The sequence below is a fragment of the Falco peregrinus genome, chromosome 3 (genome assembly GCF_023634155.1).
Source record: "Falco peregrinus isolate bFalPer1 chromosome 3, bFalPer1.pri, whole genome shotgun sequence".
Taxonomy (NCBI): Eukaryota; Metazoa; Chordata; class Aves; order Falconiformes; family Falconidae; genus Falco; species Falco peregrinus.
The window spans coordinates 48,523,465-48,545,481 of NC_073723.1; the positions used below are offsets into that span (position 1 = coordinate 48,523,465).

General features: G+C 42.7%; 2 protein-coding genes across 2 annotated transcripts in view; both read right to left on the minus strand.

Moving 5' to 3' along the window:
• Nucleotides 1-2,794, minus strand: part of XKR4 (XK related 4) — a 231,300-nt gene extending 228,506 nt beyond the window's left edge. Inside the window, exon 1 of the mRNA XM_055799869.1 lies at nt 1,849-2,794. Coding sequence (XP_055655844.1) covers nt 1,849-2,699 — 851 coding nt within the window. The 5' untranslated portion in view covers nt 2,700-2,794. The remainder of the gene's footprint in view (nt 1-1,848) is intronic.
• Nucleotides 2,795-11,142: 8,348 nt separating this feature from the next.
• Nucleotides 11,143-22,017, minus strand: part of LOC101915968 (lipoxygenase homology domain-containing protein 1) — a 144,647-nt gene continuing 133,772 nt past the window's right edge. The window contains exons 41-45 of the mRNA XM_055800878.1: nt 19,777-19,855; nt 19,277-19,559; nt 17,655-17,733; nt 14,715-14,790; nt 11,143-12,269 (exon numbers count right to left, since the gene is read on the minus strand). Of these exons, the coding sequence (XP_055656853.1) occupies nt 12,215-12,269; nt 14,715-14,790; nt 17,655-17,733; nt 19,277-19,559; nt 19,777-19,855 (572 nt within the window). The 3' untranslated portion in view covers nt 11,143-12,214. The remainder of the gene's footprint in view (nt 12,270-14,714; nt 14,791-17,654; nt 17,734-19,276; nt 19,560-19,776; nt 19,856-22,017) is intronic.

Below are 22,017 nucleotides of genomic sequence, written 5' to 3' on the forward strand. Positions count from 1 at the left end.
AACATGAAGAAGAGCTACACATGATCAAGAGCCTCAGCTAGCTTTAAATATAGAGGACTAGGTGCTCCTGCAAGGAGCAAATCTTATTTTAAAAGAGATTGTGCTTCATCAAAAAGCAAGCAGCTGGAGAGTCTAAATCCCAGCCACCTCATCTGACAGAAGTGCTATACAATATTGGATCGCACCCTGCTCCACCCAAAGTCCCGCTCTTTGTGTTTTCCAATACCGAGTCATGACACCAGACTTCATAAAACTCTCTTCTGTGTCACTCCTATGATACACACTGTTTGTCTTCTCTATGGATTATTATCAACATGAGTTTCTGTGTACAGTTTGAGCCATTGTACTTCTCTGTCTCTGCAGGACTGGGACTAAACATTACATAAAAACATTTTGTTTAGAAAGTCCTGAACTTAACTTGTGTTCAACTGTGGAGGTAGAGCACACAGGAGCATACGAGCATTCAAGATCTAGAACAAAGCAGCACTTCTTTTTTTTTCCCCAAGCTGTGCTTCCCTCTCAAGTTGTGTCATAGTTAATATCAAGCACACCTGCAACCTTGAGTTAGTTTCACAGGTTTAGAAAAACGTCCTTGTTATAACAAACCAAAAAATCTGGAAAGAGAAAGACAGTTATGACATCCCAAGTTCTTCCATCTATTATCTAGCAGCACTTGGATTCCTTGATGCTTAAAGGCCACAAGCAGAAGTGAGCTGTACTGGATACTGCACTAATACAGAGCAAAAGACAGCCCCTGTCCAAAAGGGTGGAACAGAGTTTTAGAATGCCAGAGTCAGAAGTTTAGACTAACAACAAATTAAACTCTCTAATGAAATAGTTGTGGAAAAAACCCATGTTTCCAAAAGAGAGGCATGAAAGAATTCTTTTCCACTCATCAGTTGAGAAACCACAGAAGGATTTTCAGCTGTTGCTTTAGTGCACTGCCCCACCGCATGAGTTTCTTTCACGCAGCATCTATCTTCCACAATTTTATGTGGGAATTTTAACTCCTTGTACACTATGCGTTTGGAACTCTGGACTTTTCAGGCAGCACTAAATGAATTTGCAGGGCATTCAGCGTCCGTACAAATCTTTCCTGGATTGCTTAAAATAAAGGAAAACCTTACTTCTGCAAACTGTGATGTCATCTCCCTTTTCAGCACGTGCCTTCCACAACCTGCTCCAGCACGTCCTCTCCGCAAGGCACACCATGTCGCCTGCGGATGTTCCCGAGAGCAGCGACTCAAAAGTTTGATTTGGAAGACCTTCCTTTACTACACCACATACGCAGAAGACGCATACGCGTAGCAAGGCGCAGACAGCGCGCAGCCTATTTACACGTCAATAGCACAACACGGCAACGGGGCGTGCACGGAGTTTCCGGACGGACAACTCTCCGCCGTCAGCGGAGCTCCCCGCGGGCGGCAGCGCCGTCCTGCCCACACGCGAGGAGACCGGGAGGCGCACGCTGTGGGGGCATTCCCCTCTCTTCCCGCCTGTTCCCTTTTTCTACTTGGCCCCCGGCACCGGTTTCCCGGGAAGTTTAGGGCACTTCGCGGCGCGTGGGTGGGCGCCAGCCGGGGCGGCACAGGGCGCGCGGGGGCCCGGCGGGGCTCCCCGCGACGGGGCGGGTCACTCCGCGCCCGGGGCCACTGGCGGCCCCGCGGGGCCCGGCCGCCCCCGAGGCCCCTCAGGGCCCGGCGGGCCGCGGCGCGCCGTCCCGGGGAGGGACCCCGGGGGGGACAGGCGGCCGCTCGCCGTGCGCAGTCCCGCCCGCGGCCGGGCTCCCTCCCCCGCGGCGTGAGGAGCCGGCCCCGGCTCCCGCGCCGCCCCCGCCCGGCTGCTCACCTCCAGACCTGCCCGAGCTGCAGGATGTGGACGAGCGACTGCAGGAGCCAGATGCAGAAGGCGCAGGACGCCGACCGGCCGGTGCCGGCGCGGGGGCCGGCGGGGCCGCTGCCCGCGGCGTTGCTGCTGCTGTTGCTGCTGCTGTTGGTGGCGTTGCTCTTGCTGGCGGTGGACGCCTGCCGCTGCGGCGTGCAGGGGCGAGCGGCGTCGATGTCCGCGGCCGCCGAGCCGCTGCTCACCAGCAGCTTGCTCTCGGCGGCGGGGCAGTGCCCGGCGGCGGCGGCGGCGGCGGCGCTGTCCTCGGTGCTGAAGTCGTGCGCGAACCAGCGGAAGCTGAAGACCTGCACGGAGAGGGAGCCCAGCAGCACGAAGAAGAGGGTGAGCCCGAACCACCAGCGCTGGCCCCGCAGGTAGTAGTCGACCGCCAGCCAGATGTCGGTGCCCACGTCCGCGAAGTACACGGCCAGGGCGGCCAGGATCCAGAGGCAGTCCCACAGCGAGTAGCGCCGCTGCTCCCTGCCCAGCCGCAGGCACAAGGAGGACGAGCCCCCGCCCGAGCCCCGGGAGCCCCCGCCGCCGCCCCCGCCGCCGTCTCCTCCTCTGCCGCCGCCGCAGCAGCAGCAGCAGCAGCAGCGGGAGCCGCCGCCCGAGCCGTCCCCGCCGCCGCCGCCGCTGCAGCACCCGCCCCCGGGCGCCTCGTCGTCGTCGCTGCCGGCGCCCGGCCCGGCGCCGGCGGGCAGCCCCGGGGCCAGCGCCTGCACGGAGCCCGAGTGCTCGGAGTTCTGCAGCGGCGTGAATGCCACCTCGCCGCCCTTCTTCATCTTCCGCCGCCCGTCCGACTTCGCGGCCATGATGCCTCCCTCAGCCCCGCCGGAGAGCGAGAGGGAGCAGCGAGCGCTCCTTTATCCCGCGCCTCCCCCTGCTCCTCCTCCTCCGCCTCCTGCCTCCCGCCCTCCGCCGCCGCAGCCGCCGCGGACCCGCCGCTCCCCGCGTCCCCTTTCCCCGCTCAGCGCCGGGCTGCGCGCCCGCGGGCGGCTCCTCCGCGGCGGCCGCGGCCGCAGCGCCGCCTGCCTGCGGGGAGCCGCGCTCAGCTCGCCCGCCCCGCCGCCTCCGCGGGGGCCGGCGGTGCCGGGGCCGCTGCTGCCGCCGCGCTCTGCCCGAGCCGGGAGCAGGCAGGGCAGCACTGCCCGGAGCAGCGCATCCCGCCCCCGCCTCACCGCCCGCCTCCGCCCGCACCCGCCGCCGCCACCACCCAGCTGACTGACGCCGGGAAAGAGGATGACCTCATCCCTCTTCCCTCGCTGCCGCCGCCCCCCGCCCGGCACCGGCACCAGCACTGGCACTGGCGCAGGGGCGGGGAAGGGGGCGCTCGGCGGCCGGGAGGGAAGGGCCCGGCGCGGGCCCGGGGGTGCGGAGCAGGGCTCCGCGGTGGCGGGGGGCAGGCGGTGGCTCGGCTGCCCGACCCGGGGAGGTGGGCGCGGCGGCGCCGGGGAGGTGGTGGCGCCGCGGGGCGAGGCAGCGGGGCGGCGGGGAGCGGCGGGGTGTGGCCGGCGCCTCCCGGGGCCGGGGGAGCGGGAGGGGCGCGGCTCCGCTGCCGCCCGCCGCCGCCCTCGGCGCCGTTCGGGGCGACTGTGCTCCCCCGGCGCGGGGCCGGAGAGGCGGGACGCGGGCGGATGCGGACGGGGCTGCGAGAGGGGATCCCCGGAGCGGGGGGAGCCGCCGCCGCACCAGCGCGGTGGCGGGGGGCCGGTACGGGTGCTGGTGCCCCGCCGTAGCGCCCGGCGAGCGGAGCGGCAGCCGGCGCCCGCTCAGCTGCGCTCGCCTCCCGGCCCGGCAGGTCCGGCGCAGGGCGGGCGGCCGCTGCCCCGCCCGTCCCGTAGGAAGCGCTGCCGTAGTTCCCCGAACTTTGTGTAACGCGACTGCGAGGTGCAATTCTCGGGTGGTGCCGTGACTCACGCGGTCTTAGAGGCGTTTGGGGGAAGGTGAGGAGATGCCGTTGTGTTCCAACACCCGGAGAAATCGTGTTTTCTGCACCGAATCGCCTAGGCGAGCTCACGATGCCTTCCCCCGCCCCCCGCCGCCTTCCCCGCAGCTCCGGCTCCCTGCGGAGCGCGGCCGACCCGCGCAGCTCGCCCGGCTGTCTCGGTGGCGGGGGTGGCCCCGCCGGCAGTTTCCAGCTTGTGCGGCGAGCGGCCGAGGCCGGGGTGCGCCGTCCCGGGCTCCGTGCGGTGGAGACCGGAGCCCCCCGGCGGCCCGCGGCGGCCACCGGCCCCGGAGCCCGGCGGGTGCGCGGCGGCTCTCCGGTCCCCGAAGACACCCGGCCGCCTGCCCCCGGGAGTCACCCGGGAGTTCTGCGGGAGTTACCCACGCCGCGACCTGAGCCGCCGGGCACAGGGCGCGGAGTGCGGGCGAGGAGGGCCGTTTGCCACCCACCCTTGGCCCTTCTGCCCTCTCTGTCCTCCTGCATCTCCAGATGTACGGGATGTGCAACTGGCTGATCTCTAAAATTTATTTATTTTGTCGCCTCCAGAGTATTTTATAAGCATGCCCTTTCCCTCCTTAATATAGAACGGTGAGATGGTTCAACCACGTTGCTAGAATGTCTTAATAGGAATGGCAGTAGGACTGTGACATTAAGATATGTGACTAAATAAAGCCCCGTCAACTTCATTGATGAAAGAGAAGCCATGTGGACAGCTGAAAAATCTGCCGTCTAACTGTTAAATGTACATGGTAAGTATGAAGTTGCCTTTTGGAAATTAGCTGTTGCTGTTACATGCCCCAAATGTCAAGAAAACACTACAGCATGAATGCTGTATTATTCAAAGAGTACCTAGCACACAAAAATCAAACTTTGAAAGGCGGAGAGCACACGTAAACTAATTTAGCTTGTTATTTTGCATGTTACCACACATTACAAGAGTCTTTAATTACATCATCACATAATGGTTCTTAAATAATACACATTTGCTCTGCAATCTTGGCTACAGTGGTATAGTTGTACTTTTATTTCTAATCCTTTTGTAACCCCATATTAATTTCATTCTCATTACTATCCATATGATCTTTATTGCCTTAGACTTTTAATGCAAATTACTTCTTTCTTTAAAGTATCTTTTAATAATTCAGTCAGCACCTATATATAACACAATAGATTCACTTAAGATTACCTTGTCAGCAGAGAAGGTGCTTTAATAATGAAGCTAATTTATCTGCAAGTTGGTGGTTTATATATACCAACAAGTTTCCCATATTATTCTATTTATAGTTACATCTTTAGTGTGCACTTTAAGTTACTTCAATTGAATCTGTTTGGCATACGCAGGTCTAAAAGATGCTACAAATTTGTAGTGGAGGTTATAGTGTGATACACAAGTGATGGTGGGGAACAACCATGCTCCTAGAGCCAAAATCCTAACCTAAGATGCTGGGGCTGGTGTGGGAGGGTGACTCTAAAATGTCAGGTTGAAGATGGAGGGAATAAAATGGAGAGATCAGGGTCCGACATACTAAAAGGGCAGAAGGTACCTCTGAGCTATGCAGTAGATAGTTAAGAACATAAATGGTGTCGGTCTAGCTGTACATCATCCTCAGAGGTCATGGTAGCCTGCTTGAGGGTACCGCATTAGTCAGCTTGGAGGAGATAACTGCTGGGGCCAAGTGTCCCTACATCCTCCCCTCCCTGCCCCAGATATGGGACAAATTTTCTGGTATATTTACCCTCAGCCACTTCACTCAGGGGCAGAGTTGGACCAAAGGTATTGAGCCATCACCCTGGAAGACTCCAGTTCACGACAGCAGGCTTTAGATCAGACCTGTAAATCTGAAAGGTGTTCAGTTTGTCAGATGTTTTGTTGTGATGAGGCGTTTTACACTTTCTTTCCTGTATTTTTCTGTTTTGTCTCATTTCTGTCCTTTCCTCTCCTCCGTTTTGTCTCTTTTGGTTGGTTGGCGTGGTTTGCTGTTCTAGCATTCAACTACTGTTGCATTTGTGAGGGGAAGAATATTCATTCCCACTGATTTTTGTATTAACAATATCTGTCTGTTAAATGAAGGCAGTGCAAAAGATGAACATTTGAACTTAAATTGAAGGCTGTTGGATACTTCCAGAGGAATGTCTTCTGTTTTGTTTTCTGACTTACAAGATAACGAATGGAAGGATCCCAAATAATATTTAAGTGATGAAGAAATGGCTTCCAAGAAACAGAACCAAATTTTCTCTCTGTTAGGCTGGCATACCTTCTGTGGAGCTGTGGGGCCAGAAGAGGTTGTACACACTGTGTACAAACCAGCATGCATTCAGCAAGCCAATATTGTTACTAAACCTCAGAAATTAATTACAAAATACAATTGAAGAGCAAAAATGCAATCACGGACATCAACACATTTTTCATAAACCAAATACAGACACATACATTTCTCATGAAAAGCTAATTTTTCTCTGAAGGAGATTTTATTCTTTACTTCCTTTTTCTCCATCTTTCTGTAAAGAAAACATTTTTATGGTTATCACAAGTACTGGTTTTGCTTTGTTCTGAATTACAGCTCCTGTTTCTCTCCCCACTCCCCCACCCGCCACCCCACCCCCCGCCTTACAATATCATAGCTTCTTTGTCTACTTTAGGAATACTTTTATTTTTGCTTTCTGTTTTTTTTTCATTGTAAACTGTTATCAACTCAAACCTAAATGTCCAGGAAATACACTTCTGTGTTCCAATGCTCTTATCTTTAAAGTATTTTTATTTCTTCAGGTCCCTAACAATGACGTTTTTCCCAGTCTTCTTTAGCTATATTGCATAGACTGCCCTATCAAAACACACTCAAGCTCTTGGTTGTAGTTCTCTCCTTTTGCCATTAGAATATCATTACACTCTACAGGTCTAATCGATGTTTGCGTACATTCATTCCAAATCTATTTTTTTTTTTTGTTTGGCAATACTTTTGACAATTGTAGATTGGTGCTTGAGGTTTCTGCATTTTCTTCTAGCTCAGAGTAACTGAAGCATTAGAATGAGTTTATTGTACCTGGATTTGACACCCTATGACAGTATTTTGGCACAAAAGCCTGCCTTCCTTACCATAGTCAGTCTTCTGGGGACCAGTTTGGCATCGTAAAGGAGCTGTGCAGAACCCTGCTGTCCTGGCAGGGCTTGCCACAGACCAGTCTCTCCTGCTGAGCAGAGCTCCTGAGCAGCCGCCCCTTAGAAATAAATGAAGTCCTAAGCTGCAAGTTCTCTGGTGACTTCTTCCAAAAGATCTGGTGAATCTGCTAGCTTCCTCCCTTCCTCCCTTCCTCCCTTCCTCCCTTCCTCCCTTCCTCCCTCCCTTCCTTCCTTGCTTCCTTCCTTCCTTCCCTTTCTTACTACCTTCTGATATGCATTTTATTTCTCTTCAAAAGGTACCCAGTGCCTTTTCCTGCACTGTGCTTCTCTCTGCCTTGATGTGTATGGTGTAAAGCTGGGGTGACCTGATGAAGAATCTGATAAATATCTGTTTTCTCATTCACTCTGACATAGTCTCACTACCGTGTCTTCCATACATCTGACTTCAGCTAGTTTTCCATGTTAAAACAGTGCCCTCAGGCACACATGCACATGCAATCAATTTCTTTAGAAGCAGCAAGTGAGAATTATTCTACAAAATATTCACAAGTTTTAGATGTTTTCAATAGAATCATGTTTAAACTATACACACAGGTGTCAGTGGAAGTTGTAATATAGGCAGTATGTTTAATATTTACACACTAAAGTAATTAATTGCCTTTTTGCCCAAATAGGTTCATTCGTAACAGTCACACGTCACTGTATGTCTGGTAACTGAGTTGCTTAATTGCAAAAGCAGAATGCAATTCCTTTCAATTAAGCCAACATTTCAGTAAATTAACATAAGCAAAACCCAGAAATACATTGGTAAATTGGTACACTGCATAGAAAATTAGTTTAAAATACTACATATTTTTAAAACATATCAAGTGTAAACAGCTATTCTTGCTTACTTTAGCTTGAGAATATTTTATTTATAGGCCTACATGTGGGTTCACACAGAAACATTTTCCAAACTGTAAACTTGCCTTTAAATTGAGAAAAGAAGCATGAATCAAGTATCTCCATATATTAGCTCACTTTAACAATTACAAAGAATACTCTGGAATGTTCCCTGGTTTCAGAAATTACTTTGCTTTATAACATTATATTTTGTACACCTAGATCTCTTTTTGTAGCATGGGAAGGTTCATGCGAAAATGCCTACGCATACACACACACACCCCCCACAAGCTCTAGAAAGAAAGAGATGCATTGTAACAGGATTCTTGGATGTACACCTAACTTTAAGTAGATTATAAACTGAACTTAGTAAGGCTGTTTATATACTTATGGTTTAGGCATATACTTGCATTTTAGGCACATACTTAAATTTCATGGTGAATTGGGGCTGTAATTTCTTTTAATGTCTAAACATTAGAAAAATATAAATACATTCAACTGTACACTCTAGATAGAGTGTAGAGCAGAAAAATAAATAAATGAATAAATTCCAAGTTTAAGCAAACAGAATGACTGAGAACAGCCCTGCTTTGATGACAGCATATGGATTTTAGTATTATGTATGAAAGAAGAAATGATTTCTTAGAATTTTTGAAAGATTTAATTCTGGATTTCTTAAAATTACATTTATTATTTAGAAACAGATGTCAGTTACCTTTCATGTTGTTTCATAGTATGTATTTAAAAATATAATCAAGGATAGAGCTGAACACAGAACAAATGATAGCAGGAGGCGTGGACATGTGGGAAGACATCACAGGAAGCAAGCTTGCAACCAGGCTTTGTACAATGCTGACAACCTTTTCACTGCCCTTGTGCATGCAGAAACCAACCAACAATGAAGCGCATCACCTTTTATGATAAATGGGAAAAGCATTTATGGAATGCCTAAGTGGAAAGGGGATATTAACATGCCCTATGACACTGTATTTAAGATGTAATTAAGAATTTTCAAAAGTTTGAAGAGTCCCATTTTCTTTCCCCTTTTTGATTCACCTGTTTTAAATGAATTCAAGCCAAGCAAAATAATTGTAAAGCAAAGATTCAGCCACAGCACAGAAAGTTACACTGCTTTGCACTGCTTAGTACAGAGGAGTTTATGGGCTTTTCCGGACTGCTGCTTTTCTTCATGGAGAAGAAGTCCAAGAACCATTTTAAATTAATGTGTGAGCAAAGGATGTTTATATTTACAAACACCTTTATAAATACTAACCCACCAGGACTAGATGATATTCATCCAAGACTTCTAAAGGAACTCAAAGGAGCACTTGGTACTTTCTTTTTTCTTATTTTGTTTCAACAACTGACAAACTACGGGATGGATAGATGCAATATAACTGCTCATACGTACTTCAGAGGAGGGAATCCTTTCTTTTGTATGATGACTTTCAGCAAGGCAGTACTTGGAGTTGCTGGGAGAATATTAAATGGTCCGATGAGCCAGTCAGAACATGGGTTGTTTTTTTTCAAATCCTTAACGTCATCAGCAAAAGAAACTGAGACACTTACAAGCTTAGATGGGCAGAAATATGTCACCTAGATCAACATAATAATATATATAAAAGCACACCAGGAAAAGTGGATAAGGAAAAAAAGACAGTTAACTAATGCTGGATCCTTAATGGACACTTTCAGACTCTATTATGCCTAGGAGTCTGTGTTATGGTCTTCAGGGTCTATATTTTAGCACCCAGCTCCAAGCTTTCTCTGCAGTGCAAAACTAGATGTTCTTGCCTCGAGATTATTATTATTATTATTATTGTTGTTGTTAATATTATATCATTATTATAGCATTATTCTTATATCATTATTTATTATTATTATATGAGTAATGTGAATAATATGAATAATGAGTAATAATAACAACAACACAGCAGCAGTGGCAAAATCCTCTAGCCATTGTCTTCTCATACAGATCTTCAAGGACAGGCTGTAGCAGGGAGAGGCAGTGGAAGGCAAACTCTTCTCTCCAGTACAGCCTTGAATCTTCCAGCTGATTTGAGTTACCTCACTGCTCCTTCCAAGGCTCCCATGGGTGCCAGACGCCTGGGTTTCTTGTTGACCTGGGCATTCTCTTTTCCACACTACAACTCTGTACCCTGCAGAGGCACCAGTGGTGTCAATATCATCCCAGGCTCTCCATATGCAGGGCAGGGTGCTGGGAGGAAAAACGCAAGGCAGCACCCTTGCTGTGCAGCAACAGCAGAGTGCACATGAGGTGGCATCTCTGTAAAGTCTCTGTCTTTGACCATTAATTTTTTCCAAAAATTGTCCCACTTGCTAGGGACAGAGATTAAGTGACTTCTGTGCCAAACACAGCAGACATCACTGTATGCCATGTGGAAGAGGCAAGTTTGGGTTTGGCACTAGTCAGAAGCTAAATATTCTAACAACTGGCATGTCTTCCATGTAAGACCTGAGAAGTTTCTAATGGTATTTCAAATTTTCTTATCAAAGTATAATCCCCTGGTAATACGTGCTGCAAGCACCCATGACACTCTTGAAATGAAGCCTTCTGATATAGTGGTCCTGTTAGTGAAATTGTCAAGGTGTTTACATGGCTCTGGATCCAGGGAAGTGGATCCAAAACGTGATTTCTACACTCTATAGGTAGAGAACATGATTTTCAAATATGGAAGGCAGCTGCAGAAGGAGGGTATTCACTCTTAGTAATGAGAAACAGATTAGGAAGGCATTATTTACACTTGATAAATCAGAAACGGCATCAAAGAAAGCTACTATTACAAACTATTAATGAAAGACATAATAATGAAACAAATCACATAATAAATCACAACAAAGTGATTCAGTGTAATGAATACTGATACTGAGTGAACTGTGTGCTCTGGGGATACAATTTCAAATCCATTCCAGTGCATGTGGTAGCAGTGTCAGCAAAAAGAGCACTTTTAGAAGAAACTGACTCTATTCCGTTGCTTACTCTGATCACACCACACCTTACATTAGCTCTCCTTTTATGACGTATAAGGTAGATATAAATGACCTGCCAAGACTCATTATATGTGTTTGGGTTTTCTTTTGTCAAAGTAACAACTGAAATCTCATCAGCCATGCAGATATCAGCCAACATTCCTTATTTCACAGAATAATGTGAGTAAAAAGCATTAAACATATTAAAAAGACAGCCAAACAACGTTTCATCAGCACAGATTAGAAACTCATTTAATTCTTCTAATTATAGAAAGCACATTACTGCCACAGAACATGGTAGTACCTTGAGGGTAAAACAAGTCTAAAATTCAGATCTTCATACAGATTTTAAATTTGGAGGTACTGAACGTGAAGCTTTTGTTTAAACAGAGGGATGCCCTATGTAGCTTATATACAATATTTGTATTCTGATCACACACATGAAACTTCAGGTGATGTGCAAGTCATGACTTCATTTCAGACTCATCTGTATCCTAAACCCTTCCTGAGTCAATTCTGGCAATGTCAAAGCCTACCAAACCAAACATTAATTTGTGTATTTAGAGCTAAAAATGTTTCCATTTATTGTGCATTTTCAAAAGGAATTGGGCTTTTTTTAGTAGTAAAGGCATTCACACATAGAGCACTGGAAAGCCAGTTAGATGGCTAAGAATGTGCACTGCAGAAGTCATCAAGCTGAGCAGGGAGCTGCCTAAGCCTGCCAGTAAGCTATTGCGATGTTACTGATAACAGCCTCTCTTAAGAGACCCTTTGGATCTAAAGGTTCTCAGCTGAGGTTCTGGCTCAGCTACAAGATTTTACAATCAAATGTCAGTGGGAGGCTTACCGACAGAGGGTGAACTCCTGAATAAGAAGTTCTTTATTACTTTCTGTTATGTTCTTACAGAAAAAGGAAGCAATACATGGTAAGGCTGAAGAGTTGTGCAGTTTGTTTGGAAAATGATTTTTGAAAAAATCTAAATTTTAATAAACTTCGAAATTGAAACAGATTTATCAAATTAATAAATATTGACAGATTTGACACAAGAGCTAAATTTAACTTAGCCACAAGTTATTACTGAAACGAAAATGTTTATGTTACTACATATGTCTACCATTATAAATGCTCAGATCAAGTCCACAAAGCCATGTTGCAGCTTTAAATTTCTGTTTTCTAAATTTCAGTCATGCAAGGTTTTTGACCATCTCTAATAGGATCGGAAGGCATTATTCACATTAGATATGTTTAATTTACTGTGATGCTTTTAATGCATTGTTTTGACATTCCTTCGCAGTAATTACAATACCTCCAGAATTGTAAAACACAAGTAAATCAAATCAGCATGAATTTGGGGAAGCAACACACGCAGAAAGAATCAGAAATCAAGCAGCTATGGATAAAGTTGCACTGTGGTGCAGCCATCACTTTCATCCTCAGCAAGCCACCTTAAGGGAAAAACATAAAAACCTGTCATAGACACGGCACACATAAAGCTTAACAAATAGACAAATTGTGAAAGCCTGCTTCTGCACCTTTGGATTTCTAGGAGAGGTCTCTCATTGCTTTATACAGAAGCAGTAACCAACCTGATGAAAATAGTGGCCTTTTTTTTTTTTTTAAGTGTCCATATATGTGTAATTTTTAAGTGTAATTAACTTTATAAATATATTTATGAAATATACATTAATTTTATTTGTTGGTCATAAGGTAACAAGTAGATTGTTTCACCCAGTGGCGTAAAACCAGGATAATTTAGAGAAAGGAAACGTGTTCTGGGATAGCAGGTGATTGTCCATGTGTTCCATTCCAGGGACAGTTTATTTCTCCTAGCTCCTTGTTAGTTCACAAAGCAGCGAGTTGCATGGTGGGCCCAATCCCTGCGCTGTAAGAGACTATGGAACTTTTACCATTGACTGTATGGGAAATAGGCCTGGCTCCAAAGCTGAGGTAGATTGATGCTAAGTGGAACCACAGAGGAAATATTAATTTCCAAAGAAAGTCAGAAAGCTTCTAACACTTTTGCAAAGCTTGTGACAGACTGGTTGATGTGATGTCTGTTAAGGAGTTAGTATGGGAGGGAATCCCAGTATAGTGTTAATGTAGCTCACATCTGAAGTTGCACCGTTGAACAGCTGGGAGATATGGCTGAAGCTAAACAGTTCCAGGCTGAAACATAGCTAATCTTGGCGGATAAAATTGCTCATGGAAGTCCCAGAGCCAAGGAAAGGTGTGACATGAAAGCTAGACAACAGGCATTTAAATGAGCTAGTAAAAGATGCTGACCTCCTTTCAGGTTTCTCAGTGAAATAATGTCAGTCACTCCCCCACATCAATGATGTGATTCAAGTTATTGCTCAAAATGTGTCTCTTACATACCTTTATGTTTTTACCATAAGACTTTCAATAAAACTGGGGGTGGGGGGTGGGGGGCTGAGGGTGGCGGGGCGGGGGAGTGGTGGGGAATGAACAACCTCCAGAAAAAAATGTTTGCTGCAAGCTATCTTTTTCAAGAATTTTCCTCTGACTGGTGTGGTCTTTTTTACAAACAAAATTTTACAAACAAAAGAGGCAGACTGACACAAACTGAAAATTCCATCATGGACTGTGTTGCACACCTGGGTGATATTGTGGTCTAAGGACTTCTGCTCATGCCTACTAACCTAAAATTAGGTATCTAGAAGAATAAATAGTACCTGAGCATATGTTTGGAAGAAATTTAATGAAGGGAATTTAAGTGTTGTTGGAAGAAGTTTGATGTTGAGGTTGGTAACAGCCACAGATTCTCATGACTTAGAGTCCAACTATCAAAGAACAAAAAAATGTTGCTTTATTTGGCTGTGATTTGGCTTCCATGAATTGTCAAGTTTACAGAAACATTTAGGGGAAAGAAAAAAAAATAAATATTCTTGGCTACCATTTATGTTTTTAGACCACCAGGCAACATCCCTTTTCCTAGATATAGGGAACTTGTAAGTTTTCACACTTGTCTGTTCTCCAGATGTATTAAAAATCTATTTTACACTTAGGAAGGCATGAATGTGTTTGCTTCTGCTGTTTATTCTGAAATTTTTTAAGCTATAAATGGTATACTGTAGTGAATAGTCACTCCAAATACATCTTTCAATTTAGTTTCCAGCTTCTGAAAGGTATTGTTTCAGTCTGACACAGACTGGATTTTCTTTTTCTGCATTAGAAGCCCTTTACTCCAGCACCCCTTTATCCAAATAAATGTCTAAATTTAGATCATTATCCTCTTACATAGTATAAAAAGGTTTCTTTTATCTTGACCCTATTTGTTGAATATTGCTGAAATTAACTCTATCCCAGATGAAACCAGCACAATCTTAGATCCATACTAAGCAGACACTGAAACAGAACAATTGTAATGCTGCTTTTACTCAATAAAACACACTGCTTTTTCTCCAGTGCTTTATCTATACTGCCATATTCCACAACCCTCCCACCATCCTGTATTTCTGATTCCCTCCCATGACTCTTTGCATACCCCTGACATGCTTGTCAGAGCTACATATGCACCAATACTTGTGTAATGGTTCACCAGTCAACATTAGAGTCTGTAGGAGGGAGAGACGCAATTTAGTGCCTTTGCCAAGAGAAGATATCAGTATACCAATACCTCTTGAAAATGACATAGTCATCCAGTCTTAATAACTTGGGAAAATATAGTGTCTTCCTCCAAATATTCTGTCAAATTACTTTGAAATTGGCCAAAGGGTTCAAAAGTTACTGGGGATGGACTGACAGGAACACAGCATGGTTAAAAAATGCTTACTGTTTTAGGAAACCAGAAGAGAAACAACCAAGAGACTAAAAAGACTACTACTAATCCTTGTTAAAAAGAAAACAGCACCACAGAGCGATCTACTGACCTGTTACAGTTGAAGCAATACGCTGAATTCCTAGACGTATCTATGATTTCTACTTTTTCCAGAAACCAGCCACTTGCTACAGAAGGAAAAAAAAGAGCCAATATTACATAACCAAAACACAAATAAAGCATAAGAAAGGTTTCTGATTTCATTCCCAAACACTGTGTGGTTCAGTACTTCCAATTGTATTCAATATCGATAATAAAACTGGAATGTAGATTATGCAAATTAATATCAACTTCTCTCAGCTTTACAGAGAAGGTCTTTGATGTTTTTGACAGAAAATATAAAGGAAGTTTTTTATTACAACTCATTTTTCCATACTGAACAGAACAGGCAGTAAGACAAATGAAACAGAATGCATGGTAATGTTGAATGCATTCTTGAAATCTCATTTTGCCCTTTCTGGTATTCTGAAATGTATTCAGTGTACACTCCTGGTGGGTTTTGATCTTCAGTGTCCACCAAAGCAGTAAAAACAGATAGACTTTATCAGTAGATGTAATTTCTGTAATGATAACCCAAGCCCTTAAACAGTAAGAAACCAGAAATTCTATTCCTCCTTTCTAATTAATGTATCTATACTTATATAAACCAAGTGGTGAATCCAAATGCTTTTCATATCCATATTTCTCCAGCACTCATGATTCAGAATAGCATCTCCATTTAGGCCAACACTCATATCTGTTTTAGCTTTAAGAATGTATTTAGTATTCTGCTATAATCTCCTATTTTGCTGTGTGAAAAATACCTTCATTCTTGTGCCATAGAATTTTATATCATAGAATATTAAAACATAAAGATTTTAAAAATAGAACTTTATTATAGATACACAATATTTGTGCTGGCATCTTTAGTCATGTTTGCTAATGCAAATACTTAATGACAACATTTAAAAACTAATTAGGATCATACTACTAGTAGCTGAAAACCTTTTGGTATTCTTTGCATGGCCTAGAGATAAAATACTATATTCTAACAAATTATTTTGGTTTTCAAATATTTAGACAAAGTACTAAGTAGGCTAAAATCAATAAAAATATTTCTAAGTAGGCTAAAAATGTGATATAAAAATATTTGCAAATTGTACCAATTTAGATAAAACATGAAGGCGGAATGATGTTTCTCACTTTTCATGGACATTTTCAAACAATTAGCAAGTATAACTAGGCCATAAAGGTGTCTACATTTTTCATCTTCAATTCACAAGTGTCATTTATCGATATTGTGAAGTACTTTTGGAACTTCTTTAATGAAATCTTGTGAATGGTTTAATATATCATAGACTCTACTTGGAATATATGACCTTTCATGAAATCTCTGTAATTCGGAGTCAAGATTATCAGCAATAAAAGTTTACAGTCTCTCAAATTTACACGGCACTTTACAAACTAATATAAAGGCATGTTTGCTTTCCTGAAAAGTTTAACATTTAATGCTTCGTCCTTTATTGACAGAACTCCAACAGACCTCACTGAAATCTCCAGGTATGGAGAAATCTAGAGGCAGCTGGAAAAGATTAGCAAACACATGAAACATATCAAAGAGGTTTTACTTTTGAGGGTGCTTGTGAGGATAACAGCTGATGTGACAAAAGACACTTGGAGATAATTTCATAGAAAAATTTAGAGGAAGGAAGGTATACATGGATGTAAGATGAATCAACACATACCAGCTGTGCTAGGAAGGCAGTATTAGCAGCTGTGTGATGTTGATCAAGACACAGAGAGGAAAGATAATCATGTTGTTGATAGTTTGGGACCCAGGAAATAAAAGTTCAACCTCTATTACTGCTGCAGACTTCTGTGCAACTCTCAGAGTGGTAAAAGTCTGCTGGTGTGGAGTACCTTTCCCAGATCAGTTCTAAGTTGAATTGTGTGCATGTACAGCACCTAACATGAATAAGATGAAAGTCAACAGAAGGATTTTATTTATTATAGGTATTTCTATAGGCTTTTTCTTTTTGAGTTTTTGATACCATAACACATACAATATTAGTGGGTAGTTAGAATAAAAACCTGTTCAACTTTTGCCTAAACAGGAACTGCTATTTGCAGAATTTTGCTTGGTTCATCCTAGATAGGATAAACCCTTGCCATCTTATAGCCATATTTATAGATAAATCAGTTTTTATTAAACCTAAACCTATTTCTTTCTGACAGGTTAAGCAACATTGACCCAACTAGAATATCTCAATACTAGCACACCTTTTTGACTCAAACTGCACATTGCTTGCCAATTCTGTTTATAAATATATATTTGTATATTTCTGGGGGGTTTTAGCACCACTAAATGTAAGCTCAAAATCTTATATGTCCTAGTCTCCTATCTTTTTTTTTCCTTCCTTTTTTTTTTTTTTTAATTCAGGTTTTAGAAGTTATGTTTTATACAATGTACGTAGAAGTAGTTTCCATTGTCATGTGTGGGTATGTACTGTAGCCACATCCTAACTTGACATCAGGGCAAGATCTGGTGCACACTAATGTTCTCATAGTTTAGCTTTCACAAGAAGAAAAGCCATATGTGTGTCAGAGGGAGCTACAGCATGCTTTGACCAGAGCCCTGAGCTTACCCAAACATTTCTTAGATACTGTTCAAAGCATGGAAAGTTTAGCCTTCAGTTTGAAAATTCAGTCCTGTTTTTCAAGACATCTAATAGGAGTTTTGGCTGAGCAATGTTTGAATGATAAAACCTTCTGAGGTTTGTGCTAATTAGATCTCTTCTTTGTTAGAAAAAAAAAAAAATCGAGCTAAAGTCAATGAAAATGTGATAGTGACAGAAGGGGTGTAAGCAAAAGCAGTCAAACTGACCTCATTTGTATACAAATTTGTATTAGCTAGCTGTAGCAACTGCATGACTTAAAAAACCTTTCCAAATGTCAGGCAGATATTTAAGCAGAAGATTTTTACAAGACTATTGAACACATACAGTATACTCACCAAATCCTTTCCCATCATGACCAATTTCAATTGACTGTAGGCTGCCTAAATTTTTTGTCTTAATCTTGAATGTATCAACCTTCAATATTAAAATAAAATTATTAAAAATAATACACTGATGTCTGAAAACATACATTTGTTTAGGTCAGTTCTGAGACTAAGTGTAGTAATACCAATTCAAAATAGGTAGCTGACACCTGATGTGGTTTATTTTCCTTACTGAAAATCTGTGGTATAGATCCTCTCCTACTAGGTCTGTTTAAACATGAAAAAATCACTTTTCGACTTATAGTAAGACAATCCCTACCTCTTTCCTGACTTGCATCTACTAGAAAAACATTTTTGCTCTCTTATGAATTCTCAACTGATACACTTATAAAATGTTTTCTGTATAAGATACAGAAATATACATTAAAGAACATAAAAGGTAAAGGCTTTTACTACATGTACTATTATCTGTCTCAAATATTATATATTTTAATTTAAAATATTACTTTATTTCCTATTATGGATTTTTTTAAAATGAGATCCTTTTTTCATAAGGCATTTGACATCACTGGCTACCCATTGACAGCTGGATTGCTAACAGGATTTCTGCATATCTACTCTTCTTTTTCAAAGGGCAGTGGTACCTCCTGTGTAGTACTAGGTAAAAGGAAGTACTGCTCAAGACACTTTCTTACTTGCTCCTTGTGCCCATAGGTAACAATTATTAACCTCCTCAGTATGGGAGACTATACATAGTTAAAGAACCTTTAGAAGATAGTCACAGACATCCTGGCTGAAGAAACCTGGACCAACTGCAAGTAAAATGATGTTTATTACAACTGGAGGTAATGAGGTAGGTCTCATAAGGAAGATATTTTAACTGGAGTTTTAATTATTCAGTCATTACCTTTCAAGAAATCCACAGGAGAAAGATGTGGAAAATATACTTATTTCTTGCTACATAAGGGTAACCATCATTATACTCCATTGCACAGGTGGTGAGCAAATGGAGCAATTCCTTTGCCAGAGTAATATGTTTATTAAAATAGAACATTCTCCTACAATACTAGGACATCACGCAGAGAATGAGCATTCTTATATAAGTACCAGTATCTAGGGGTCTCTGAACACCCTAAAGCATGATGGATATCAGAATCAGGTTGATGTGCATGGTTCCATTTTATCTGGTTATAGCCTTATACATTCGGTGAGGCCACAGCATCAGTTTCCATGGCAAAGTAAAATGATGGGATGTAAGAAACTGCTGTATTCTCAAGCACAATATTAAAAGTTTGTGCAACAGCAAGGGATATTGCACACATATGCACATGCACAGTCAATGTATTTTGTGCATTTCAGATCAAGGAAAAGCATAACTGGGCAGGTGAGTAGATGCAATATGATGTATTTGGGACTAACAGAAGAGCAACAGAGTAAGCTAGATACAATAGAAGTAAAATGTCCCTTGGTTACTCTGGTGAAAAGGTGAAACACAGAGATAGCTGAGACTGTATCTTATCTAGTGATGTGGAAAACAGAATAAATGCCTTAAGTTCCACAAAGATCTTGCATAGATTTAAAGTTTACTTTCCCAGTTCAGAAATGGACACATCCTATGAAATCTATGTACTCACTTTTCCTCTTTCAAAGGGGTCTCGGTGCTCCAGTGACTGAGAGAGTTGAAATACCTCAGATTTGTCTTCATTTCCAAATAATATAATATGAACATTGGCATCAGTCCCTGCTCCCCTTTTGTCACCTGTGTATACTTTGATAGTATACTCTGTCAGATTTCTTGCTTGACTTCCTTCTTTACGTAAGTTATCTATGTAATTCTTTTGTTTGTCTCCTCTAATAACAAAAGATACCGGGATTTCTCTCTGTATTTCTGGCTTATTTGCATCCACAGAAAATGTTCTAAAAAACAAAACCGCATGTTTTTGTAGTAAGTAAATAATCATACGTTAAATCAAAAAACTCTATGAATGCGGTACGGTTAGAAATGGACTTAGTTTAAAAGTATGCATTGACTGAACCACACTGACAGTTATTTTAATTCAATGCCTACTCAGTGTTTTCAACTGTTATACCACAAAAAGACTAAAAAATTACTAGTTTTACATAATATACTTACTCATTCACTTCAAATACATAGATAGGATGCTCCTTTAAAGCTTCTTTCAAGTGTAATTTTTTAATGTCCAGTTTGCAGTCTACAAAGAAGAAAATAAAGTATAACGAAAATGTTGTGCTGCATGTCAAGGAATTAGGTAGAGTCTGTTGTTGATATAATGGTGTCATTCCTACTATATTAAAACATCACTTATTAATTTATTTTTAAATACCAACAATTGACTTTAAAATCCTGGAATCATCATAACATCCCTTATTTTGTTCCTATTTTAAACCTCAACTTAGAAATGTAGGAGCAAGCATTTTCATTGTCCTAGTGAAGCAGTGTTGTCCTCACCATCCTTGGACAGGCATGCAGAAAATATGCAGCATGACTCAGGTGGGCGTATTTGGAGAAAGAGCATAAATACCTATCTGGTGCTTCCTCCTCAGTGACTGGTTGACAAGAGTGTTGGAGCTCCATTCCACATGCAGCACAAAGAGGGTCTCATTAGATGGCAGGTATGAAGGAAGTTCAGCAACTTACTGTATATCTCTGCTGTTTGAGAAAGATTGCTCTCTGACTTAGATTTCTTTTTGAATTTTCTGCTGGGGGTTCAGCTATATGCTGTCCATAACACTGACCTGAATCTCTTGCCACTAATTAGTCATGAAGACTGTTCATTTTCCCTTCTCTTCCGTTATTTGTCCCTTCAGCCCTGTTCATCAAACTGCATCCTGTTGTCTTCTACTACTGTTCAAGTCCCTTTAATTATATCAATAGGAGTCTACAGGCTCTTGGGGGGGATTCCAGGATATTGTGTTGCACTCATGACCTGCCCTGACAGTGCATGGAGAGAGTCAGAAGCTTCAGGTAGCAATCTCAAACCATATGATCTTAAAAACTTGTTCAGATATTAGAAGACACATAAATGCATTACAGCACCAGTCTGCCTGGGCTGACCAATCCCCTAGGGTACATCTGACTTCATATGCTAAAGAGCTTTTGTGTCTGAGAATTTTTGGTTCAGTCTTGGTCCAAACAAGCCTAGCTACAACACAGACACCCTTACTCATCTAAAGTGCTTTATTATCTAACTCCTTTGGAAGAAATGTGTTATAATTCTGCCCAATCCTGTCTTCATAACACATACAGAGCCAGCGAGCCCCCAAGTCCTTCCTTTGTGAATCATGTTTTTGAACCTGACCAGAAAAATCTTGCTTGTCATGCTCTCTGTGGTGCCCTTTGGCAGCAGGTAATTGCTATATTCAATGACTGTCAGACAGACAGATGGCCATAGTTAACTTTCACAACTGAATTTGTGGGAAACAAAATTAGTGACCTAACTGCCTTGCTCCCCAACAGCAGCATGGCAGGGCTGTCCCTTTCCTTCCCTCCCCCTCTGTAGTAACTGCAGCTCCACACTGTGCCCCCTCTGAGGCCCCCAGCAGCTGAGGCAGACCATGCTGTGGTGCGGGATGAGTTGACCAGCCAACCAGTATGTATACGCTTACTGGCCAAAAGTCTTTGATGTCTATACACATTTTACAGATTTGGTTGAAATCGTGTGGTGAGCCCAAAATGTTATTATGAGCAGCCAACAGATGGGCAAACAAAAAAGACAGATAATGTCCAACACAGAACCTTTGTTTTCCTAGAAAACTTTCTGAAAATGGTGACCTGTAATACATAGTAAGTAATGATTTGCAATTATATAGCAAATTTCATTAAAGGACTTTAAAAAACTTTACAATTAATTCTTTGAATATCCATTAGTAGAATGATAGCCATCCTACAGATGAGGCAAAGGGATGTTGAAGTTATGACTATTTTGATGAAATTCAATGACAAAACTGCTGATTGCCTAAAAGGTGTAAAATCCCCTTCCAAATGTCGCAGGGTTAAAACATAACAGGTAGGGAAAACAGTGAAAATAACTGAATCACAGAAGGAAAATTAAACAATACCAGTTTCTTTCATGAGTTATAATTATTCTCGTAGATCACTTACTAATAATCACGTATTAATTGCAGAATATAATTATTCATCTTAATTTTCTGATTTTCTTTCTTGTATAGAAAGGAATACTTTACTTTATTGATGCAATGATGATATAGCTTTTAGATCCAAGGATTTAAATGTGTCAAAATGTAGGATTTTGCTTTATAAACTATTACATTTTAGCAAAAATAGCCAAAGGAAATTAAACAGGATTTAAACCTGGCAATTATTTCATTGCCTTTAACGGGAAGCTAGCTGTGT